At 40.8% G+C, this 26369-nt stretch overlaps 1 protein-coding gene across 1 annotated transcript in view; it reads left to right on the forward strand.

Moving 5' to 3' along the window:
• The window catches only part of PHLPP2 (PH domain and leucine rich repeat protein phosphatase 2), a 64972-nt gene extending 39587 nt beyond the window's left edge, over window positions 1-25385 (forward strand). The window contains exons 9-19 of the mRNA XM_019979846.2: window positions 111-313; window positions 2178-2238; window positions 5680-5775; window positions 7080-7235; window positions 9520-9720; window positions 13001-13163; window positions 13346-13476; window positions 14873-14983; window positions 16298-16492; window positions 17831-18062; window positions 20389-25385. Of these exons, the coding sequence (XP_019835405.1) occupies window positions 111-313; window positions 2178-2238; window positions 5680-5775; window positions 7080-7235; window positions 9520-9720; window positions 13001-13163; window positions 13346-13476; window positions 14873-14983; window positions 16298-16492; window positions 17831-18062; window positions 20389-21543 (2704 nt within the window). The 3' untranslated portion in view covers window positions 21544-25385. The remainder of the gene's footprint in view (window positions 1-110; window positions 314-2177; window positions 2239-5679; window positions 5776-7079; window positions 7236-9519; window positions 9721-13000; window positions 13164-13345; window positions 13477-14872; window positions 14984-16297; window positions 16493-17830; window positions 18063-20388) is intronic.
• Window positions 25386-26369: the final 984 nt, after the last annotated feature.

Raw genomic sequence — 26369 nt, forward strand, 5'->3', positions numbered from 1 at the left:
AAAATTCTTAAGTTGTTTAGCAAAGAGACAAGAAGAACATCTGTTTTTTCTTTTGGTAAGCACATTTAGTAGAATTTATTCTAATGATTTTCTTATTTCTGAATATTAAGGATGAACCATCTAAAAACCATGATTATTGAGAATCTGGAGGGAAATAAATACATCACCCACATGGATTTGCGGGACAATCGGCTGACTGACTTAGATCTTAGCTCCTTGTGCAACTTGGAGCAGCTGCATTGTGAGCGGAACCAGCTGAGGGAGCTGACGCTCAGTGGCTTCTCCCTTCGAACTCTCTACGCCAATTCGAACAGTGAGTTCTCTACCCAGCCTCCTGTATTTCCTCTTGTACCTCTTGTCTGAGCTATCCAAGAACAGTGGCATATGAGGTGTTCCTCAGCCACTGTGCCAAGTGGAGTTTGAGGTTCATGGAGACCTAGCTTTAAGTTTGCAGTCAGCACTTCAGTGGTTGAGATATGCATAAAAAGACGTTGCAGGATTATTTGAGCTTCACTGAATAAACGTTATAATAATCAGAGGCATTTTGCAAAATGCCAGGATGTTAGGGTAGGCAAGCATGTTCAAAAGAGAATATCAGTAATAGTCTTGCAACATGGGTTGGCCAACTGCAGCCCTGGGGCTAAATCTGGCCTACATCTCATTTTGTGTGGCCCTTGAGGAATGGGTTTTTATGTTTTTTAATGGTTGGGTTTTAAAAAAATCAAAGGAAAAATAATTTTGACATGGGTAAGTTATATGAAATTCAAATTTAATTGAATAAAGTTTGATGGGAACACACCCACGTTCGTTTGCATGTTAACCACTCTTCTGCTACAGTGGCAAAATGATTGAGGAGTTTTGCCAGAGACCACATGGCCTGCAAAGGCCAAAATGTTACTAAATGCTTAGCCCTTGACAGAAGATTACCAGTCTCTAGTCTAAAACCTTGTGCTGTCTTAGTTCCAGAATGAGAAGCCCTTCACTTCAATAGTGATTTATTTGCCCCAGGGCTATTTTTCAATGTAAAAGGCCTCATAGTTGTTGAGGCCATTCTGTTTATAGAGAATTCTTTACTGAGGAAGTTACACAGTTGACTCTTGGAAAACATAGGTTTGAAATGCACAGGTCTGGTTTTTGTTTGTTTGTTTGTTTGTTTTGTTTGGCCATGACATGGGGCTTGGGGGATCTTAGTTCCCTGATCTGGGATTGAACTGAGGCCATGACAGTGAAAATGCTGAATTTTAATCACTGGACCACCAGGAAATTCCCTGTACGGGTGTACTTAAACATGCAGTTTTTTCAGTAGTAAATACAGTTGGTCCTTGAATAATGCAGGGTTTAGGGGTACCTCAAACAAACCCTTTAGACAAAAATCTGAGTGTAACTTTACAGTCAGCCCTCTGTTTTCATGATTCTGTATCTGGATTCAACCAATCATGGATTGTGTAGTATTGTAGTATTTATATATGTGTATATATATGTATATACATACATATGTATGTGTGTGTACAGAGATATATATATATATATATATATATATATAAACACTACATAAAGTTTTGTATGGATTTTCAACTGCTCAGAGGGTCAGTGCCTGTAACCCCCACATTGTTCAAGGGTCAATTGTAACTGCTTTTCTGTGTTTAAAGAAGAAAAGATATTTAATTTCACTAAGTGTCAAAGAAATGCAAATTTAGGTAATAACTTTCTATCACAGAACAGAGTAAAAGAATTGTTCTGTTCACAGAATCCTTAAATTCTACAACCTAGAAAAATTCATACCAACACTTGAGGTTTTGACACCTTAAGAGTAAAGAACTCAGCTTTCAGCTTCATGGAAGGATTTATACAAATAGCCAGTTAACAGAGGGAAAGGCCCTCCCTAGTCATCAGGGATGTCTTTTATTGAATTTATTACAGTATTGCTTCTGTTTTATGTTTTGCTTTTTTGGCCATAAGCCATGTGTGATCTTTGCCTCCCAATCACAGATCAAACCTGTGTCCCCTGCATTGGAAGTCAAAGTCTTTGGACTACCAGGGAAGTCCCTACTTACTGGTTTTTATCTTTAGTTCATCTCAGAAGATGACACAAATTTTTATCGATTTTCCCCCACGTTTCCTCTGAGTTACATTCTTCTTTGGAGAATGTCACTAACACCAATCTGTTCTCTGATTAGGATTGACAACAGTGAACGTCTATCCAGTACCCAGTCTGCTCACGTCTCTAGAACTCTCCCGGTGAGTGTGTCTCATGGAGTGGTAGTTGTTTGATTCCTATACTTAAGAGATATCTGTGGGCACTCTGGCAGTTTTGAGATATAGAAAATCCCAATATGTTGAAATACTTGGATAATAGAGAAGGGCAAAAGGTTGGCTAAAGGAGTACATTTAATGGCCATACTATCTAGTCACAGTACTGAAGCTGAAGCTCCAGTACTTTGGCCACCTGATGTGAAGGACTGACTCATTGGAAAAGACCCTGAAGCTGGGAAAGATTGAAGGCAGGAGGAGAACGAGATGACAGAGGATGAGATGGTTGGATGACATCACCGACTCTATGGATATGAGTTTGAGCAAGCTCTGGGAGTTGGTAATGAACAGGGAAACCTGGTGTGCTGCAGTCCATGGGGTCGCAAAGAGTCAGACATGACTGAGCGACTGAACTGAACTGATCTAGTTAAAGGAAAGGTGCCTCTGAATTACTCATTGTTACAGTTTGTGGATTTAGAATGAGTTGCAAACAAAGACTTTCCCTTCCATGGGCATTGATTTTTCCAATTGGAATCAGATAATTCTTGGTTTTGAGTGACTTAAAATGTTATTCTCTTACTCTTGTGAGCCATGTCGATCTGATTTGCAGAACAATGTTAATTATATTCAGGATTTTATTTTTTCTGTCAGTGGTCAAGAATAAACATAAATGAGGTTTGCTTTCTTTCCTTCATTCATTTTTAACACTGTGTTAGGCATTCAGGAGTCAGTGGCTGAGTTTTACAGTCTAGTTTTACAGTCTAGCTTGTCTTGACAATCAGACAAGCAGCGAGAGGGCAGCATCATAAGTGCTGTGAGTATAGAGTTGTGGCAGCATGTGGAATGGGCAGTGGCCGGAATCCTATATGGTCAGAGTTGCCACAAAGTTTAAGTGAGACAATAAATGCAACATTATAGCCTAGTACCTTGCATAAAATAGTCTTTCAAGAAATATTAGCCATGATAGCCAGGTTTCCTTTTGTTGTTGTGACTTTATCATCATTATTATTAAGCTGTTGTTCTAGATTCCCTTCCATCCATTTCTTTCTGTTGTCTTCCTGTCAGCAAAACCTCTGCATGGTTCGTGACGAAGATTTACCTTCCGCACTGAACTTGATCATTACTGAAGAAAATCATGTGGACCCACCCTAAATTCACAGTTTCCAGCCTCATCTGGAGTTTCTTCTGTTGTCAGTTCTTTCCAGGGTCCTGGATCTGTTCCAAATTGCTTGGCTTCTTTCGGCCCCTCCCCTTCTTATGTCCTCTGCTTTGAAGCTCAGCTTCCCACTTGAGTGAGAAAATAGAGGTCATTGTGGGTGATCTCTCTTAGCTTCCTACCCCCTTGCTAAAATTCAGGTAGATCCATATGCTTTCTCAGCTTTCTTTATTCCAGGCCAGCCCAGCCATCTGTGCCTTTGATCGCATCCATTCCCACTGACCTGAACCTTGCTCTGTTAGTCAGCCCTCCTTCTCTCCTTTCACATGTGCTCAGTGTCTTTCTTGGTTTCTGTGCACGTTTATATCTCCTGTCTTAACAAATAAACATTCCCATTATCTTGCACTCCTTCCAGCTACTATTCTGTTCCTTCATCTTGCTCATCCCTTTTTTTGTCCACATTTCTCAAGAACTATCCATATTTCTTGGCACATTTTCCTGTTTCCAGTTGTTCACGACAGCTGGCTTTAGACCTCCTCTTGTGGAACTTTTCTATATTGACACTGTTCACCTTGTTCTCTTTTATTCAGCCATGCTGTTTCCTTGGCTGGCTGATACAGTCTGATTTTTTTCATGCCCCTCTGACCATTTCTCCTGTCTCTTCTTAGCCAGCCCTTTAAAGGTAACTTGTCTCAGGGTCTGTCCTTGGCTACTGCACTTCTCATTTGACACAATCTCATTTACTCCCAGGATCTCACTACACTTCAGTGTCAGCATCACCCAGAGCACCAGTCCAGACTCCCTTCTTTCAGCCTCAGACCTGTGTGTCCAATTTCATAATAGACGTTTCCTCCTGCATGTCTCCAAATACCTCAGATATGTGCAAAATGAGATTTATTATCCGCCCCTCCACCAGCACTTTAACTGATTTGTCTTGTTTTCTGTTTCACCTTTTGGTGTTATCATGAGACGATCAGCTCAAGATGGACACCGCTGAAATTCATGATTCTCAGCCTCATTTGGAGCTTCTCAGTCCTTTCTCTGGATAGGATTTCCTCTCTGATGTCACTTTTGATTCTTCTCTCTGCTCTACTCACATGTTTACTCCATTTCTAAGTCATTTTAATTTTTGCCTCCTAAGTGTATCTGGCTCCTTTTCCTTCCCTTCCAGGTATATCAGTACTCATTGAGGCCCTTATCATTTCCTTTTGGGATAAAATTGCCTCACAGTTTCCTGATTACGCTTCCTTTTAATAATACAGCCACCTCAGCCAGACCTCTTGTATTCAGAGAGTGAGCTCTTTAAAATGCAAAACCGACATTGTCTCCTCGATGCTCACAAACCCTTCAGTGATCCCCCTACACCTGCAGGATAAGGTCACAGCCTCTGAGAGTTGATTAGGTCTTTCCAGCCTTGTTTCTTCTCACTCTGCTCCGTATTTGCTGCTCCAGCATCACCAAACTACTTATTACTCTTTTCTTGCCTCTGTGCTCTAGTGCATGTTGTCAACCTCTTGCTTGACATGCCCGCCACACCTCAGGGCATTGTGCAACATTCTACCACAAATGTCATATTTCTTAGGGGGCTTGCCTTGAAGGGCTTCCTTCACTGAGTAGTCAGAGCAGCTTCTGCATTTCTCTTGCAGCATTTACTTCATTCACTCTGCCTCATTGTACTGATCCATTCATCAGTAGAGACTTTGGGGCTTAGGGAAACTAAGTAACATCTGAAAATAAAATTCCTGTGACTGAGGATCTGCCCAGTGCTCTACTAAAATTTGAATTCACATTCTCAAAGATCTGGCAATTTCCCCTGACATGTTACCTTTTGTTCTTGTTTCCTCACTTTTATTTCTTTGGTTCTTTTCCCCCAGAATTCACTTCTCTTCTCCCCCAGTCATCATCACCTGGGGATATCCTCCTCAGCTTTGAAGATACGTGTACGGTGCCTCATCTTCCTTTAAGGCTTCCTCCCCTCTCTCTCCTGTCCCATCCTGCCACGTGTGTGCTTTTAGTGCTAAAGGTCTTCATATCTTCATCGAGTCCCAACATAGTTGATCCAGTATCACACACGTGGGTGCTTCTTTCTCTCTACCTTTCTGTCAGCGACATTCATTGAGCATCTACTGTATTCCAGGCAGCACACCAGGGGTGCCCTGGGGATTGTGCTTCTGCCCTCGGGGAGCACAGGGGTAGATGTGTTACAGACTGGTGACACAGTGTTAGTTCCTCCTCATTCAAAATGATACCCTTTAATCATTTATTTTCTGCAGAAACCTGCTAGAGTGTGTCCCTGACTGGGCCTGTGAAGCAAAGAAGATAGAAATACTAGACGTGAGCTATAATCTCCTGACAGAGGTTCCCATGAGGTATTCATGTGTTAATATATATATTATTTATGCATTTAATTAAATAATTTTCCTATATTTGGGTTGCCTGTCAAGGATGCTTTGATTCATCTGTTCAGTAAACATTGAGTATCTGTTGAGTGCAGGACAGCATGAGTGCTGTAAGGAGTACAGTAAGACGTCAAGCCTAGTCTTGGCTGGCAAGGAACTTAGTAAGCAGACAGTAAGGGTGACCTGTGCAGAGATAACTGTGATACAGTGTACAAGAGTTGCTGGCAGAGGTCAGTGACTTGTTAGTGATAATAGAATGTTTGTACTGAGTGATTTGTTATGAGCTGGGCAATGTTCTAAGAATTTTACTTTCATTATCTTATTTAATCCTGTGTTAACCTTATTTTATAGGTGCTGTTATTCATCTTACAAATAAGGAAACTAAAGCTTAGAGTGGTTAGATAGTTTGTCCATTGTTGCACTTAACTAGGAAGTGATAGGAGCTGGCGTTTAAATGTAGTCATTCTTACTCCAAAGCCTCACTTTTGGCCACTGTGCTGTATAAATAACATGCCTTAGAAATTCAGAACTTTGAATAATTAGGGGATGCTGTGTGGAGAATACCTGTTTGAATTGACCTTTATAAGATGGTGGGGTTTCTATATGTGGAGGGGAAAAATACAGACATTGGGGGATAAGGGGTGGTACCAAGATGTGTAATGTGAGGTCATTACCTAGCAGAATCTTTAAAAGTATACAGGAGGCTTTGTACATAGTAGGTATGAACATGGCATTAGAGTCAGCCTTTAATCCAAATCCTGAGTATACCATTTACTACGTGTGATGTGAGATCTTTGGCAAACCAAAGTCACTTAACCCTTCTAACCTAATTGTTAAATGGTCTGGCACATTTTAAGAACTGAATAAGTCATAGTTTTTGTTACAATAAATTTTTTAATGAACTTATTATAATTGATTATATTCATGTTGATAAATTCACTGAATTTTCAGTGCTGTCTAGACTTGAAATCTAAATTGATTTATGGCACAAATTGCTTTTTTTGTTTGGGGCTTTTTGTGTTTGGAGCTGTGTGCTTTCATTAGTTCATCTTTCCCCAGAATGACCTGAATGACTTCCTGGTGGGTGGTGGGTAAACATATGGTCGTGGCTGCTTTCTTGGCTCAGGTACCTGTCGATGATTATACTGTCTAGAAGAACACGTTTCTGTACACTTGCTGATTTTAGTTAAAAGCCAAGGGCAGACTCAGGAAGAGAGATTTAAGCCTGTTTTTTGTTTTTGTTGTTGGTGTTTCTTTGTGCTCTGTTCCCTTAGAATCCTTAGTAGCTTGAGTCTTAGGAAACTAATGGTGGGACACAATCATGTGCAGAGCCTTCCCACGCTGGTGGAGCACATCCCTCTGGAGGTGTTGGATGTCCAGCATAACCTGCTCACCAGGCTGCCAGATACTCTCTTCTCTAAGGCCTTAAAGTAAGTGCTGTAGATTTTATTGAGAAGAGCAGGACAATGGGATAAGCAAACTACCTGGACTTGTCATCGGAGTGACCTTTGAAACTATCTTTACAGAGTGTTTACTTCATAGTCCGGCTACAGGTGGACTTATTTGCAGTTTGTATGGAATAAAATATGACACTGTCTTAGGAGGCAGGAAGCTTCAACTCAAAAGGTGAAATAACCATCAAATACTTGGGAAGTTATGATGTTGTAAACAGGTTTCAAGAGCTTGGGAAGGTTCAGGCTTTCATCTCAAAAAAGGAATACAGTTATGATTTTCAAAGAGAGGCTGCAGTGTTCTGATACAGCTTCTTTGGGCACTTTTCAGCTTTTGCCTTAGGAGAAAAGGACATACCACTGAAGTTAATTTAGTTTTTGCTTCTAGCGTTGCCAAACTATCATTAAATTACACTCTTTATCTGCATGCCTTTTTTACTCCCTGCTTTGAAAACTGTGCATTTAAATGCAACATTGTTCCAAAAGTATTACTTGCTTTCTCATTGTAAATTAACAAATAGATAGTAAATCTTCCTATTTTAATACCCATAATCAGGTTTATTTAACACGTATGTCACCATTCAATGAAAACTAGTTTTTAATTATAGTCTTCTGTAATATGGAGAAGGCAGTATTGTCTTCAATTTAGACATGGAGAAAGCAGGGAGAAGCAGTAGTAATTAACATAAGGCTGCAGGATGCGTACAAAAAGCATTTAGCCCACAAGCGTCTGACTTGTTCTTTGTTTGGCAGCTTTGTTGTTGTTAAGTCGCTCAGTTGTGTCCGACTCTTTGTGACCCCGTGGACTGCAGCATGCCAGGCTTTTGGCAGCTTATACATCTCTTAATGTATGATATATTTGGTTGGATTTTCCTAAAAATCTTTGGAAATTCTAAAAAATGCATGAAGGAAATTTTCTCTTTGAAAAGTTTACATGGAGTATTAGTGCAGTAACATTTGTTAATTAGCAAGTATTTGTTGGTAATGCATTACAGTGCCTTTCATTCTGATGAAATCTGAATAAAATTAGTTTACAGCCTTAGACTCTGCAGTAAAGAAGTTACCTAGAGGTTGTAGCAAACTGTCAATAATATTTACTAGTATCTCTGCACAGAGAATTTGGGACATACAAAGATATAGACACACAGTACCCTCAATAACTTAAAAGCTAACTGGAGATACAGATCACACAGTTTGAGGATGACTTGAGAACACATAAGTTTAATAATACATTAACTGCCTTTTATTGACCATGTTCTATATTTACCAAACTCCGTGCTAGGCAGATTTTTAAAATCATACCATGTTTTACTTATTAGATAGGTGAAGGTTAAAGTGAATTATGGTATTCAGTGTTGACAAAAGTATGAGCCAACACATTCTTTGTATCCTTCTTGTGGGAGTATAGTTTGTTATAGCCTTTCTGGAGCTGATTTTGGCAATATATGTATAAAAATCTTAAAGATATATGTAGCCTTTAACCCCTGGAGAAGGCCATGGCACCCCACTCCAGTACTCTTGCCTGGCAAATCCCATGAACGGAGGAGCCTGGTAGGCTGCAGTCCATGGGGTCGCTAAGAGTCGGACACAACTGAGTGACTTCTCTTTCACTTTTCACTGTCATGCATTGGAGAAGGAAATGGCAACTCACTCCAGTGTTCTTGCCTGGAGAATCCCAGGGACGGGGGAGCCTGGTGGGCTGCCGTCTATGGGGGCGCAAGAGTCGGACACGACTGAAGTGACTTAGCAGCAGCAGCCTTTAACCCCACAGCTTCTGCTCCTGGAAATGTAGCCTAAAGAAATAATTGGGTATGGGCTCAAAGATATTCATTACAATGTTTATAATAACAAACAATTGGAAATAGCCAATATGCCCATAATTAAGGGATTATAGAGGGAGTGGCTAAATAAATAATTCTATTAAAATCAGACAAAAATTTTTCTAAAGGGTGACTTCACAGTTCACATACCTGTGAATGTAATACTCAGCAGCATCCTTTCAGTGGACATACAGACAGAAAAACATGAAGCTGGGTTAGAATCAAGCCAGTTCAGAAGCCCAGGAACTTAACTGGCATGAGTTGAGTAAAAGGAACTTTCATTGGATAAAGTCAAGCAGAGAAAACACCCTGGAGGAAATTATTTTGTCATCAGTTTGGGAGCATGGAAAGGCATTGTTACACACTAAGATGGCATGATGGTTTCCACATCAGAAGGCAGCAAATAGCCATAAAGGAAATGATGGTTTGCATGTGTCTGTCAGTCTCAGATACTTGAATGCATCTGCAAATAGTCTGGAGTCTCTGCCATCTGCCTGTGCTGGGGAGGAGAGTCTGAGTGCGTTACAGCTGCTCTACCTGACCAACAACCTCCTGACAGATCAGTGTGTGCCCGTCCTGGTGGGGCATCCGCACCTGCGCATCCTGCATCTTGCAAACAACCAGCTACAGACGTTTCCTGCAAGGTAAACAGATCCAGACTCTGATTGTTTCAGACATGTAACATGATTCCACATTTGTCAGACTATGTCACAGATCTTTTACTGGGTGCTCTTACTTTATCTTGACCGACTTACTGATCCCTTACTTGAATGAGAAGGTCTCTTTGTACCCTTTTGTAAGTATCATTAACCACAGAGGTTGTGGTTAAAATGTGTTTAATTCTTAGTATATGGGTTGAATGTCTGCTGTATGTCAAGACCTGTGTACATACTAGGGAGACAATGATAATTAAGTTGCAGTCTCTGTCCTCAAGGAACTTGAATTTAAATTAGGGAAATAAACGAGTATTATAATATTGGCAGTTGCAGTGCAGTGTAATAAATGCAGGATGTTAAAGATATGTGCAGGTAGCTGCACTGCAGAGATGAATAGTATTCAGCCAGGCTACATTTATAAGACATAAGAGAGACATTTGGTATTGTCAAAGTTTTAAACAGCATCAGTGGAGAAATAAGTATCTTCCAAAATACCTTTGACTAAAAAATTTTTTTAGAAAATTTGACGCCAGAAAAATCCATGAAGGTAGTTTCTAAAAATCGTGTTTTCAAAATCTAAACACATAAGAAAGTGACATTTGATATAATTTGAGTGAAATTATATATATATCATAAAATTATATCATTTGATACAATTTGAATGAAAACTATTTTTTTCCTAGTTTTGTTTTACAGATTTTCTTAGAAATGTGCTAAACACAGAAAACACAGAGATTGTAATTTTTGTGATTGTTTATAAAATATTTAGAGCTTATAGAAGACAAGTGCAATAAACTTGATTGCTTCCTTGAAAGAACTTGAACAATAGCTTTTAAAGTGAATGCAGAATCTTAATTTCAAGATGTGATAGATCTCTTGAAATCCTAGCAGATTAGTTCATTTGGCCTCAAATATGTTCAGATAAAGTGAAAATGACACATCACTGATAAGTTATATGAGTTTATGAAGCTCTTGGGAAATACCAGATGTAATACTCTTGAAACTTATGAAGTCCTCCTAATTTGATGACACTTACTGTTGGACTAGCTCAGTTCAGTTCAGTTGCTCAGTCGTGTCCGACTCTTTGCGACCCCATGAATTGTAGCACGCCAGGCCTCCCTGTCCATCACCAACTCTCGGAGTTCACTCAAACTCATGTCCATTGAGTCGGTGATGCCATCCAGCCATCTCATCCTCTGTCGTCCCCTTCTCCTCCTGCCCCCAATCCCTCCCAGCATCAGAGTTTTTTCCAGTGAGTCAACTCTTCTCATGAGGTGGCCAAAGTACTGGAGTTTCAGCTTTAGCATCATTCCTTGCAAAGAACACCCAGGACTGATCTCCTTTAGAATGGACTGGTTGGATCTCCTTGCAGTCCAAGGGACTCTCAAGAGTCTTCTCCAGTACCACAGTTCAAAAGCATCAATTCTTCAGCACTCAGCTTTCTTCACAGTCCAAATCTCACATCCATACATGACCACTGGAAAAACCATAGCCTTGACTAGACAGACCTTAGTTGGCAAAGTAATGTCTCTGCTATCTAGGTTGGTCATAACTTTCCTTCCAACGAGTAAGCGTCTTTTAATTTCATGGCTGCAGTCACCATCTGCAGTGATTTTGGAGCCCAAAAAATAAAGTCTGACACTGTTTCCACTGTTTCCCCATCTATTTCCCATGAAGTGATGGGACCAGATGCCATGATCTTAGTTTTCTGAATGTTGAATTAGAGTAATCTGAATATAGATAATAAAACTAAATGGAATTCAGGAGCAGAGTATTAAGGAAAATATGCGTTCTAACCTGAATCGTAAGTCTGCTGTCATCTCCTGAACAGCGTTATAATTGCATGGGCACAGTCCAAGGCTTCTGTTTCCTTTGGACTGTGTTCAGAATCCAGCACAGTTCTGGGTATGCAGTAAGAGTCTGATTGAGATATAGATGCTGTGTCTCTGTGTAAGAGAAAAACATGAGGTTTGGACATGGGAACACCTTAAATACATATGATTTAAGTTTTTTTAAAAGTTATAAAACAGTACATGTAATACGCATCATGTTTTAATTAAAAAAAAAAAATAGGGTTTCATGCATTTAAAAGGACAAGAATACTCACCACCAAATTGTCATTGGAGATTAAATCTGGTCATGGGGTTAAAAGTTTTTTTTTATGTTCATCTTTATTTTTCAATATTTTTCAGTGAGTATTATTGTTGTAATAAGAAAGCAATTTTAATTCATGGAATTCAATTATTACAAAGTATTTATCAGTATTCTAGCAATGGAAATTATCTGTGATATATGAAAAGGGCAGAGTTAATGCAAAATCTGCTTATGAAAAATTTGACAGGAAATTCAGCAAAATGAAAATAACTTTTTCAGATTGGTGGTGGTACTCTGGATTTATTTTTTTTATTTTCTGAACTCTCTGTTGTTGGCTTCCCTAGTAGACCAGTGGTAAAGAATCCACCTGCAATACAGGAGACGTGGGTTCGATCCCTGGATCAGGAAGATTCCCTGGAGAAGGAATACCCACTCTAGGGAATCTTGCGTCCAAAATCCCATGGACAGAGGAAACTGGGAGACTGCAGTCCATGTGGTCACAAAGAGTCAGACTTGACTTAGCAAGTAAACAGCAATAACAAACTTTCTGTTACAGCAGTTTATTATCTTTACAGTTTGAAAAAATCTAGATAAAGGTGTTAGGCCCTCTGAAGCTATTCTGCTTACTGCATAGAAAGCTTGGCTTACTCCAGTGGGACAGTGTGAATGGCCTGCATCACAGCCCATGGCACAGGGTTGTGTTTATGCTCGGCGCTCGATAATGTTTATGGAAGCTGGATTATGTTATGAATAACTATGGAAATTAAAACTGAAAGAAATGTTAGTGATAATTTAGTACAACTTTTTATTTTATAGCTGAGGATATTGATGTCCACTGACACTAACTTACCCAGTATTTTGCTACCAGTTAGTGGCAAAGCAGTACTGTAATTAGTCGACTGGTTAACCCTGGGAAGATGTTCCTGCCCTGAAGATCCAGCAGCTGCAGTAGAACCATGGGACACTCCAGCTCTCAAAGTGCACTGAGAGGGAGGCAAATGAGGCTGCAGATGAGGCTGAGGCTCAGTGGGAACATTCGTTCACCGTGGTGGCTGTTCATTATGGCCAGTTAATCAGGCCACAGGCTGGTCCCATCTGTACTCTGGCTGCTGTAGAACTTGCTTGGCAGCTGCTTGTTTAGGTGCAGTATGGTATTTTGGTGTTTCTTTTTCAGCAAACTAAATAAATTGGAGCAGTTGGAGGAACTAAACCTAAGTGGTAACAAGCTTAAAACCATCCCCACGACCATTGCGAACTGCAAAAGGCTGCACACTCTGGTGGCCCACTCCAACCACATCAGTATTTTTCCAGAAATACTGCAGTTGCCTCAGATCCAGGTACTTCTGTTTGCTGTGTCCTGGGGTGATGGCTGGAGTGTGACTCCTAAGAAAGTGGCAGTTTGGGATCACAGTATATTTAATCGACTCTTGGGAAGAAATGAAATTCCCTTTGAGGATATAGTGGGAGTTTGAACGTTAGGGAGTTAAGAATTAACTTAATCTCTCCCTTTTCCTTTCAGTTTGTAGACCTAAGTTGCAATGACTTGACTGAAATCCTGATTCCAGAGGCTCTGCCTGCTACTTTACAAGACCTGGACCTGACTGGAAATACAAATCTTGTTCTGGAACACAAGACACTGGACACATTTAGGTAGGAAGACTTCTGTAGTTGAATCCACGTGTGCTCTTACTCCCACCAGCCTTGTGTGGTTCTTCATAATGACTCTGCAGACCTCAGTTTATTAAAGCTGTAGGATGACTTAGGTCATAAAGTCCCTCGGTTCTCTTCTTTGATCCAGTTTGTGTTGGGTGTTCTGTCCAACAATCAAGCTCAGCATCATGTTTGCTGCTCAGCTGCACCCCAGTACCTTTATAGGGGGCTACATCCCACAGGCTTGCAAAGCCTATACTTGCCCAGCCTCATGACCAAAGAAAAATCCCAGAGGTGGCAACAGAGACATCATGGTTTAAAGGGTAGGGGGTTCAAACCCATCTTAGTCATGAGGTGGGGTGTAAGTGTTCTGTGCACATTCATCTTGTTGTGTCTTACCGGATCACGGTCTCAGAGGAATCTTATGTTGACATTCTGTGATTTGTTTATGTCAAACCGTTTATGAGTATCATGGCCATGAAGACTGAGAAAATTCTCTAGACATCTGGGAACAGATCTAATGCTGAAAGCTAGGCCATGTTGTTCTCCTGGTTTGACATAAACAAATCACAGAATGTCAACATCAGATAAGATTCCTCTGAGACCGTGATCCGGTAAGACACTTGTTTGAACCAAGGTCCTAGAGCAACACCACCATGTGCAGCAGATGGCGTGCAGGACACGGTAGTATGTACTACAGACGGAGAGGGCATCGGTTACCTGGGAAACAGCAGAGGAGCACGCCCCCTCACCGTGCCTTTGATAAACTGTCATAGTAGAGATAGTTCACATCTAAAGATCAGAACAGTCACTAGCTAGGGCTGGGTGAAGTGGTGGGAGATCAGGGGTGGGGTGGGGCCTTATGTATGAGTTTATGATTAGGCTCTCTGATTAAGAGGGGAAGGTCAGTCGGGTGAGTAGGGTGTGAGTGAGACAGGAATTGGTCAAGCAGGGGAGGTTCAGAGAGCAAGAGAACAGCTATCTTGAGTGGTCTGATCATATAGCAGGCATAGGTAATTTAGGTGGCACAGATTACATTGTGTTATGTCTTAAGACAGTGCAGAATCACTCACTGTACCAAGACTTCACTGTATCAAAATACTTCAACTAAGTAGACAGTTGGTTGAAACTAGAAATTTTTGTTGTGCTTAGTTTTTGAGTGAAATGAATGGCATCAGTTATTACAAAATTGGCCCGTATGTCTTCCTCCTACCCCTTTTCTTTCTTTTTCTTCCTTCTTGGTCTGTGGGTCAGCATACTACTTTCTTGGGTCGCTCTGGAAATGAGTCTTGGTATGTCAACAGATTATTTTGTAAAAACAAATTATTGTTGGGATAGCTTTTGTAAAATAGAGACACATGTAAGGTTTAAACCTCCCTTCCTCCACTTCCCACAGCCATATCACCACCCTGAAAATTGATCAGAAACCTTTGCCAACAACTGATTCTACAGTTACATCAACCTTTTGGAGCCACGGACTGGCTGAGATGGCAGGACAGAGAAACAAGTGAGTATCATGGCCATGAAGACTGAGAAAATTCTCTTGACATCTGGGAACAGATCTAATGCTGAAAGCTAGGCCATGTTGTTCTCCTGGTTTGACATAAACAAATCACAGAATGTCAACATCAGATAAGATTCCTCTGAGACCGTGATCTGGTAAGACACAACAAGATGAATGTGCACGGAATACTCAAACCCCACCTCATGACTAAGATGAGTTACTGCTCCTTTCTTTATCAATCACAGCTTTGTCCCCATGCTAACTTTCTTTCCCTGTAGTTAAGATTTGTTGATTATCAACCATAGAATAGCTCTGCTTTCTTTTTTTTTTTTTTTAACTTTTTTAAACATTTTTTTCTCTTATTAATATGTATATTTTAAAATTTTTGGCTGCACCGTGAGGCAGGTCCCTGACTGAGGATCAAACCTGTACTCCCTGCCTTAGAAGGCAGATTCTTAACCACTGGACCAATAGGGAAGTCCCAGAATAGCCCTGCTTTCTGACAGCACCCAATCTAGTATGACCCCCCACTTTGTTAGACTTTCCCCAAAGTGATCCAGCCAAACCCAAATCCTGTACTAGTTTTTTTCCAGTACCCGCTAATATACTCCTGAGTCCCATGGTGTGCTTTCTCTTGTTGTTACATGATAAACCCAACTTGTTGAGCTCCAAGAGTGTTGTACACTTTGGGGAAGTCTTTGACTAAAGAGTGTTGATAGTAGGCCTTTATCACTACTGAGAAAAAACATCTTTCTAGCCTTCTGTAACATTGAAGTGAAGTGAAGTGAAGTCGCTCCGTCGTGTCCAACTCTTTGCAACCCCATGGACTGTAGCCTACAAGGCTCCTCTGTCCATGGAATTTTCCAGGCAAGAGTACAGGAGTGGGTTGCCGTTTCCTTCTCCAGGTCTATAATACATTACAGAAGGTAATTATATTACCTTCGCAATATTACATTGCTAAGGTAATATACACTGTTCCTGAATGTGGCTGAATTCCCCCATTTCTTATGACATCAACTCTTTAAGATGTTGCTTACTTATCTTCTGTGTAACACTTTTTACATGTGTAGATGGGGATTTACCACTATTCTTCTCCACTCTCAGTCAGCACTTAATTTTTAATTTTTTAATTTTTGGGGGGCACCACATGGCATACAAGATCTTAGTTCCCTGACCAGGGATCAAACCTGTGTTCCCTGTGTTGGAAGTGCATCCTAACCACAGGACTGCTAGGAAATTCTCTTCCTTTTTTAAAGAAGGCTCCCTGGAGAAGAATGCTTTGCCAACGACTTTCTCTTTCTTCTGTTTCTGTGATAGGTTATGTGTATCTGCTCTAGCTGTGGATAACTTTGCAGAGGGGGTGGGAGCTGTGTATGGCATGTTTGATGGTGACCGGAATGAGGAGCTCCCTCGCCTTCTCCAGTGTACCATGGCAGATGTGCTTTTGGAAGAGGTACAGCAGTCAACAAATGACACAGTTTTCATGGCTAACACCTTCTTGGTATCTCACAGGTAAGCAGGTGGGCTGGTCTGGGTCTCAATTATAAGTACAGGAGCAAGGTGAGATCTTGATTTTTGTCTCATGACCGTTCTGTCCATCAGCATGGAACATGGGGACTGTGGCTCTTTAAAGAGCCTGTGGGAGCCGTCTGTTTTCTCTCTTGAAACCAAAGGCTGCTGAGAATCTGGAAAGCCCAGACAGCATGTGTAATAGGTTATGTATGTATTATGTGCATTTCGGGGAAGGAAGGTGGTTAAGCCTCTATAAGATTCTCCTAAGGGTCAGTGATCTACAGAGGTTAAGCACTCATCAGATTCTTGTTTTTAAAATACTTATTATTGAGGATTTACCAACTAATCTCCTCTCTGATGCCTAAGCCACTTAAAGGCAAACACCCTATAAACCAAACTGGCTAACAGAGCATCTTGCCCAGCAGGTGGGCTGCTTAAAGCATACGTACAACTGAGAGAGTGACCCTTGGCATACTCAAGGTTCAGATGGAACAGCCTGGAGCCCAAGCTGGTTTCACCTGTCATTATAACACAAAGATGTTGGGAAAGAAGTCTATTTTTCAGTAATAGAATTGAGCCTAGGGATTTGGCAAAATAAAGCATTTGGGAAAGGAAACTCAATTTATGAAGCATTTCCCAAGAGCTGGGCACAGTTTCAAGCATTTTTCATACTGTATCTTTAATTTTCTAAATAAGCCGAGGAGGTGAGTATTTTAATCGGAAAAATTTCTTGGAGCATTAATTTGCTGAAGATCTATAGCCCATAAATGGGAGAGCTGGAATCTGAAACCAGATCTTTCTGATAGCATCTGCTCTGTGCTTAGCATTGTGTACCAAGTGCTGGGGGTTAGGGGTAGACAACATGTGCATGGGAGAAATAGAAGGAAAACTGTGGGCCTTCTTTTGGGGAACTTACAACCCAAGTAGGTGGTTCAGAGTGTTGTTCTAGGACCAGAAGCCTCAGCATCACCAGAAGCTTGGTGGAATGTAGATTACTGGGCCAGCCCTTTGCCCACTAAATCAGAAACTTAACAAGCACTTCAGATGATTCTGATTTGCTTCAGTTAGAAGCCACTGAGTTAGGTCATTGCCGATTATGATCAATCAGAAGCAGCAGAGAAAGTTACCTCTTCATTGCCTTCTCTGCCTCCACCCTTTTGGTAAAATTTTTTAGCTAAGAGTAGAAGGCAAAGCTCTCTTCACCATCATCACTCATATCAAGATGGATGAGGGTGAGGTGGGTTCATGGTCAACAGAAAAACGAGGAAGTCTTGGATATGAAGGACCGCTGCTTTCTTCTAAAACTAGCCATTTTCATTTTCTTTTTTTTCTAAACAGGAAATTAGGAATGGCTGGCCAGAAACTAGGCTGTTCAGCTCTCCTTTGTTACATCCGTCCTGACACTGCCGATCCAATGAATAGCTTTAGCTTGACTGTGGCTAATGTTGGCACATGCCAAGCAGTCCTGTGTCGAGGTGGGAAGCCAGTGCCACTCTCTAAAGTCTTCAGCCTGGAACAGGATCCAGAGGAGGCTCAGAGGGTGAAGGACCAAAAAGCCATCATAACAGAGGTAAATCTTACTCTCCACCAGTCACTTCTACTCCTCGAATCTAATGAATGCTATTCTACATAGAACAACGAAAGTCCATTTTATTCCTATCAAGCCTTGTAAATTGTACTCAATCCAGATAATAGTAACAGAAGACAATCTAATGAGCAGCTAATGACTAGCAGAAAGAAAGAGCAAAGTAATTAGAAATGAAAAATCCTAAATTGTGGTCTTTAGACTTATACCTAACATGTAAAATAAATGTAAATGTCCCCCTTGGTTAATTTTCATCTGGTTTTTTATTCCAAAACACAAGAAGAAAAAGTTTATAGTTTGACATCCCTGTTCTGAAGTGCAAAGTTTCACAGTAGTTTTCCTGTTTATGGCTGAATATATTCTGGTATTGTTTTGTTTGTTTTTTTTTTAAATAAAGAAGCATCAGTATTTCTAGTATTTCATAACTCTTCTCCTTTTTCAGACATTAACATAGGACTTTTGCTTTCAGGGAGACTTTAGCAATTACATGTAAACATTGTTTACTACAAAGCAGAATTTTGTTCAAATCTTCTGCCCATATTTAATTGTTTATTTCTTGACTGTTGAGTTCTTTGTGTATTTTGGATACAAGTCCTTATCAGAAATGTTTTGCAAATATTTTCCCAGTCTGTGGCATGTCTTTCATTCCTTTAGTAGTGTCTTTTGCAGAGCAGAAGTCTTTAGTTTAATGAAGTCCCACTTACCAATTTTCTCCCTCATGGGTCATGCTTTTGGTATTGTATTTAAAAACTCATTGCCAAACCCAAAGTTACCTAGATTTTCTTCTGTGTTGTCTTCTAGAAGTTTTGTCTTTTACATTTAGATCTGTGATTTATTTTGAATTAATTTTTTTTGTAATAAGTGTAGCTTGCTCCATGTCCAGATTTTTTTTTTTGGACATGTAAATGTCCAGTTGTCCCAGCAGTAAATTGCCTTAGCTCCTTGTCAAAGATCAGTGGACTCTTATTTGTATGGGTCCACTTCTGGGCTGTCCTGTCAGAATTTTACAATGAGGACTGTCTAAAAGATTCCATCCAAGGAAGCACAAAACCAAAAATTATCCTGCTAATGTGGTTGATGCTATGAAGATTCTGGAACTATGATCTTAGGAGGGTCTTTCAGTCAGAACAAGTGAAAGATAAAAGATAACTTTTTATTTGATTAGTCTATTATAGAATTTAATTAATGCTGTTAAGATTTTTCTTAGGGAGTCCTAGACAAGTAGGAAACATTTTTATAATTATAGACACGTATTGTTTGTTTGTTACCTGCTTAAGTATTATACTTTTTGTTTTGTTTAACCTTCACAATAACCCCCATGAAAGAAGTGCTTTTATTTTTATTTCACAGATGAGGAAAATAAAATTACAAATTTTTAGAGTTTGTGACAAGTTCTGATAAATAAAGGTGCCAGGATTTTCACCCAAAGAATGACTACAGCTATGAAATTAATATATTGAGGGCTTAGGTGGTTTTGTTTGGTTTTCTCTTAAGAAATCAGTATGAAGCATCTGGCAGATGAACATGCCTAGCTTGCAACCAGGGTTATTCCTTTTCCTCTGAGTTTAGAATTATATCATTCTTGATACGACCCTTAGAGAGTAGGTAAATTATGCCATGGATTCAGACTTTCCTTTTTTAGGCCAAATAACTTCAGGGATTATTCAGTGCTTTAGCTATAAAGATTCTCTTACCCAGTTAATATCTTCAGTCCCAACTCTGCCTTTGCTATTTATTTATTTGGCTGTGGTGGGTCTTAGTTGCAGCATATGGGATCCAGTTGCCTGACCAGGGATCGAATCTGGGCCCCCTGGATTGGTAGTGTGGAGTCTTAACCACTGAACCACCAGAAAAATCCCCCAACTCTGCTTTTAAACGAGAAGTCATTTTTAGTGACCCATCTGAGTTTTGGCCCCTGCCAGAATATGAGTGATGGAGAATTAATGATAGTTTTGCTTATTATTTTCCTAACAGATGTTTCTCTATTTAAGAACATGCTGAGGCCTATACTTAATGTTAGAGCAAATATCTTTTGAGATGGAGGTGCCTTTTAACCACTTAATTTTTATTGGTTTTAACTCAGTCCTCTCAACTATTTGTGGTATAATACCCATTTGATATTCTGTCCTTTTGGAATTCTATACATTTATTTCTTGTAAATCCACTTAAAATTGCACAGACTCTAGGAGAAAACCATATACCATGTCAACTCTATTCTGTTGTAGAGCCCTAAGTGTTGTGATCTGGAAAGATGTAAAATTGTGTGTCACTGTTGCTTGTTTCTCAAAGTTTGCATTCTGCTTATCTCTAGGACAACAAAGTGAATGGGGTGACCTGCTGTACCCGGCTGCTGGGCTGTACATACCTCTACCCTTGGATCCTCCCCAAGCCCCACATATCTTCCACTCCACTCACCATTCAGGATGAGCTGCTGATTCTGGGAAACAAAGCGTTGTGGGAACACTTGTCATATACAGAAGCGGTCAACGCAGTACGCCATGTGCAAGACCCATTAGCAGCTGCCAAGAAGCTGTGCACATTATCCCAGAGCTATGGTTGTCAGGATAATGTGGGGGCGATGGTGGTTTATTTGAACATTGGTGAGGAAGGCTGTACTTGTGAAATGAATGGGCTCACGCTCCCAGGTCCTATGGGATTTGCTTCAACCACCATCATCAAAGACCCACCCAAGCCGACCACTCCTTCCTCCAGTAGTGGTATTGCCTCTGAGTTCAGTAGCGAGATGTCCACTTCAGAAGTGAGTAGCGAGGTGGGGTCCACTGCTTCTGATGAACATAACACTGTTGGCCTGGATGCTGGCTTGCTTCCGAGGCCAGAGAGGCGCTGCAGCCTCCACCCAGCACCTACTTCGGGGGTGTTCCAGCGCCAGCCCTCTTGTGCGACTTTCTCGAGTAACCAGTCTGACAATGGCCTGGACAGTGATGATGACCAGCCGGTAGAAGGGGTCATAACAAACGGCAGCAAGGTGGAAGTAGAAGTAGATATCCACTGCTGTCGGGGGAGGGATCTTGAGAACTCGCCCACCCTTCCAGAGAATTCTCCTGCCCTGTGCCCTGAGGACCGTTCTAGAGGATCGTTATTTGGGATCCGAAGACAGAACAGTGTGAACAGTGGCATCCTTCTGCCAGTGAGCAAAGACCGGACCGAGTTACAGAAGTCTCCCTCCACTTCCTGTCTCTATGGAAAGAAGCTCTCCAATGGCTCTATTGTACCCCTGGAAGACAGCCTGAACCTCATCGAGGTGGCCACCGAAGCACCCAAGAAGAAAACCGGCTATTTTGCTGCCCCCACTCAGCTGGAGCCAGAGGACCAGTTTGTTATACCTCGTGACCTAGAAGAAGAAGTGAAGGAACAAATGAAACACCACCAGGAAAGCAGGCACGAGCCTGAGCCCAGTGAAGAGGATCGGACCGAGCTCCCGGAGGAGTTTGACACGGCACTGTAGTCTTCCCCCAGGGGCCATGGCATCGCGCGAGGCTGCATGGTGTAGGGTAGGGGACCCTGCCAGGGGTGTTCTGCCTCTGTATCTCAACCACAGATGAGAGGGGGCTGGATCTCGGAGGTGGAAATGGTGAGAGCTGTCAGGGTCTTGCTCTGGATAAGCTAGTCAACACCATCAGTGTTAAGTTTCATGTTTAACCTGCATAGGGATCCCCAGGTTCCTGGGGAGCAGGTGGGCATTACTCTGTATCAGTCTTGCCACCTGCCGTTAACCCTTTCTCTCCTAGGATAATTTTGAGAATTTGCCTGCCTGGGCAGGAAAGGGACTATTTCTGTGGAGGAATAACTGAAGATTGGTTCCTTTTACTGATTGCTGCTGATAGATCTCTGTGACAGAGAAATCACCTTCTGTCTCAACCTGATGGGATGTGATGTGTCTAGTCACATGGCTTTTCCTTCTTCTCTACGAGAATACAGCCTATTGAAATGATGTTTATTGGAAATGTAGAACCAATCAAACAGATAATTTATGTTTGTGATGTAATGAGAGCACTTTCCACTGACTGTGAACTTTTTATTTTCAAATCTGCGCTCGAGCCAGTCTTCTTAGAGGCAGCCCAGATCCTTTGTCCATAGGCAGGATGATCATCGGGAGTTGGGGCCAGCTGTGAGGGTACGAGGAAGGGCCCTGGGAAATGGACTGTTGGATGTCAGACTGTGAAAGTTCGTGAGAAACAGGGGAGTAGGATCTTCTTTGGGGGATGAAGATGGGGAAGGGGTGAGGAACAAGACTACTTCCCCCAAATCACAAAAAGAGAATAACTGACAAATGCGACACCTGATAGGAATCTCCCAGAAGATCACAAGAGAGGCATTTGGGGATTGGCCTCTTTCCATAACATGAGGTGGAGATGGCAGTCAGCCTTCTAGTACGCAGGGCCCAAGGCTGATGCTGCTGCTCACATCCAAGTAACCTTGAGTTACAGCAGATGACTCTGAACAGACTGAGGCTGAATGAGCACAGATGGATGGATAGAGCTTCCAGTTAGACAAGTTCCTTCTCTCATTCTCAAGCCTAGAGATGGTTTTCTAAAACATGAGGAGTGAGTTGAAGTTTCAACTTTTAATGGTTAACAGAGTCTTCTGAAAATGCTTATCCACCTCACATGGCTTCACAGTACTGGGCTCAATTTCTGAAAAACTTGATTGAGAAAGTCCTAAGCTTACAGAAAACCTGGTTTACTGATTTTTTTTTTTTTTTTTTGCACATTCCATGTAAGCCTAGCAAAATGCAGTTCCTTCCATATTTCTGTTCCATTGCCTTTTCCTACAAAGTTTTGACATTGCTTAATTTTACCCAGTGGGGAATGTGCTTTGAATTTTTAGAATACTTTGACAATTGAAAATAGAGTAGAATCATTTTTAATCTGTTTCATGAGAAATGAAATGTTAAAGATAGGGTTGATCTATACATACATATGTTGGGGGTTTTATTTTAAGTTTTGCTGAAGCAGTAGTAGAAAACCAGTGACCTCTCCACAGATAGTTAGGTATCCTCATCTTCTCAGAGGTCCGTACCCATGTGTATGTGTCAGTGGGGTACACACTCTTGGAAGATACCATACCAATGAGTGTCTGGTGTTCACCCTCTCTAAGATATGAATTTGAGTTCCCAAATTGTCAGGAACACTTTTTTCTGTGTCAAACTACTTGTTAGCTACTGAAAAATTTTAGAACTCAGGTCTTGATTTGAAGTGAGGAACATAATATGGTTCATACAAAGTTCAGGTGCTGTAAGAAAGATGGGAACAATAGTGTGTTGCCGCCTTATTTTTTTATGGGAAAATGGGGGGAAAATGAAGGAAAAATGAAGGGAAAACCCAAGATGATAGTGATGAAAATTATTTTGGGACGATACCACTTTAATAGTATAGTCTTTTTAAAATTGTCCTTTATCTGTGAACTGTTTCTTGTCTCTTTGTTTCCCACCCTACACTAATTGGAATCACTACAAAGCCCAGTCATGAAACTCCTTAACTGAAAGTAAATGTATTTACTTTGTAATCAGAAGAACCTTCAAATTCCCAGTGTTCTTTTATGTTTATGTCCCAGGTTTATGTTCAGGAAACGTTAGGTTGTATGAAAATCTTTAATATAGGCTGTACCAAAACCGATTGCTCTTTTCTTTTGTAGGTTCCTTTGATTCATGTCCCTCTATAATCGCTATTTGTTAAAACAGAGGATGAAAAGGCCATAGCCCATCACCAAAAATACACAGAACCCTCTTGACCTATGAAGTCATTTACACTTACTGTGTGAGCTGATTAGGTTGTCAGGTGGTAAAAGCCAGTAATCTGTCTCCAGGTGAATGTAATCTGCTTCCCAGGACTTTACCCAGAGGACACGTTCCCCAGGTGGGCAGAGGCCTGTTGATCTCTAGCCCAGAGGTCCCGGGCTCTGCACGATACTCAGGTCCCTGTGTGTACCTCCCATTTAATGGAGCTGTTTAAGAGAGTTTCTGAAAGAACATCACTCCTGCTTATGGGAGTAGTCCAGGAGTCCTATGGAAGAAAGAAAACTAGACAAGTCTTGGCAGCCATGGTATTTTTATTCTTATCCAGATAGATTGGAAATGTATTTGAAAATTTGAATGCTAGTATGTCATAGAGCTACCGTGATACCATAGAGTCATTGAATTATTACTCCTCATTCAAGTGAGGGCTTTCTTATACTACTGTAGAGTGTATGTGCAATAAGTTGATGAATTCATTTTCTTGATGTATAGAAGAGCCAACACAAGCAGCTTGGTAATCATTGGGTGCTATTTTAATTGTTTGTAGCGAGTGCTATTTTCTAGGAGATGGAGCCAGTTAGATTTGGCTGATCTGCTGAATATCAGATGATGCCCTTCTTTCCATGTCAGCTCTCAGCAAAAGCAGGTACTTGGAAGCCACAGGCTCCCCTCCTCTGTCTACTCAATAATCACTAATGAAGAGACCTCCACAAGGGAGCACTTGGCTGTTGTCGATAAACATACCAATTATTAAATAGTCTCCAAGCCATTCAGTGATGTCTGCAGCATCACTCTAGAACTGTCTTGTGTCACTTTTTTACTTCCCTCTGGGCGGGGCCTCTCAGACTCCCTCGTTCATGGAGGCAAGTTAATCTTTCTCTCCAGTTAGTGACTTTTGCCCCATAGTTGGGTAAGCACTTCCTAGACTGAGAAAAGCAGCTACAGTAAATCCTGCTCTGTTTCCCTCATTTGGTGACCATTCAATCACACATAAGCTCCTTGTATTCTAAATTTCATGCACTTCTCCCAGACGCTATAGGGTTTTCTCTCACTGTTGCCAGTGGAGGTCATCCAGACAGTGAGTTCATATCTTATGGTTTTGTGCAATCATTGTCGTATTGTAGTCCTAAGACTCATTATAGTGTATTTTTGATATTTTTGAAATGTGTTAAATTTTTTAATTCAATAATATGAGCCAGAGCATGTTGCAGCAAATCTATTGTTTGTAAAAAAATAAAAATAACGATAACAATAATAATAAATAAAATAAAATGGAATATCTTTTTCATGGCTTTGTTTTAAAATGGAATACCTGTTATTTTATAAGTACTTTATTTTAGCATGAAACTGTAATTTTCTCTAACTTGTATGTAGAATTAGTTTCTTAACCAAGAGCACCTTTAGGATTTTTCTGCTTTTTCTTGCTTTAGGGGAAGATAAGTGAAATCACATTCCATGACAAATATGAAGCTATGAGTTAAGGCAAGAATAAATATTTTTGATCACCTTTTAAGCTGAAATAGCAATAAAGTTTTTTACATTAAGAAATATTATATTCTGACTTGGTTTATATGTTTAAAGAAATCCCAAAGACAAGAAGCATGGTCCTTATTCCCATGCAGGTTATTAGCTGATGAAAGGGAACTCAACTTGTGAATAATCTACAGCTCCTCTTAAACCACAGAGCTACCGATGATACAGTGGAACTAAGTGGATAATCTGGCCATCATGTCTGTCCTAATGGCTTTGGTGTTAGACTTTAAGGCCGTGGGTTTTGGCTCACAATACCTCTGATCTAGGTAAGCCTCTAAATTGTTCCCCTCCCCTCTCCCTATTGGTTGTCTCCCATAATTTCTGGATGTCCAGGTAAGATTAGCTACCTCTCACTCCAAATAAAGACCCAGTTGAAATAATTTTGCAGGTTTCCTCCTCATTTAGCAGAATTTATTACACCTCCCAATGTGCTGGGCCCAACGCCGCCATCTGCTTTCATACCTCAGTTCCATGACACACAAACCCACCTATTCCAGGGTGGCATAAGTACTTCATGTGACATAATTTCCCTGGTACATCAAACACAAGAACACAAGTCACTCGGAACACATTTCAGTGTGTAATCCACGGGGTCTAAGTTTTGCCTCTGCTACTTAAAAAAGATTTAACTTAAGGCAAGTTCATCTCCCTAGGCACAGTTTTTTTCTCGATGTTAAATGGAAATAAGAGTCTCATCAGCTGAGTTAAAATGAGATGATGCCAACAAATACTTCTTAGGTCAGCACTGGACCTGGCACTGAGCAGTCGTGACAATGAAATGTCAACCATTGGGTGAGCCACTTAAGCCTTCCTGAGCCTTCGTCTCATCTGTGAAGTGTAAGAAACCTTGACCGACTGACCTGACAAGTGATAGTAAGGCAAGTTTGGCTAAGGCATTTTGAATGTGGTGGAGTGTTACTGTAGTGATGAGAGGAGCTGAATTGATGCTGTATAGCTGGGCCTGGGCACCATATGGGGGTCACAGAGGCAAAAGTCCTCATATT

Source organism: Bos indicus, chromosome 18 (assembly GCF_029378745.1).
Source record: "Bos indicus isolate NIAB-ARS_2022 breed Sahiwal x Tharparkar chromosome 18, NIAB-ARS_B.indTharparkar_mat_pri_1.0, whole genome shotgun sequence".
Lineage (NCBI taxonomy): Eukaryota > Metazoa > Chordata > Mammalia > Artiodactyla > Bovidae > Bos > Bos indicus.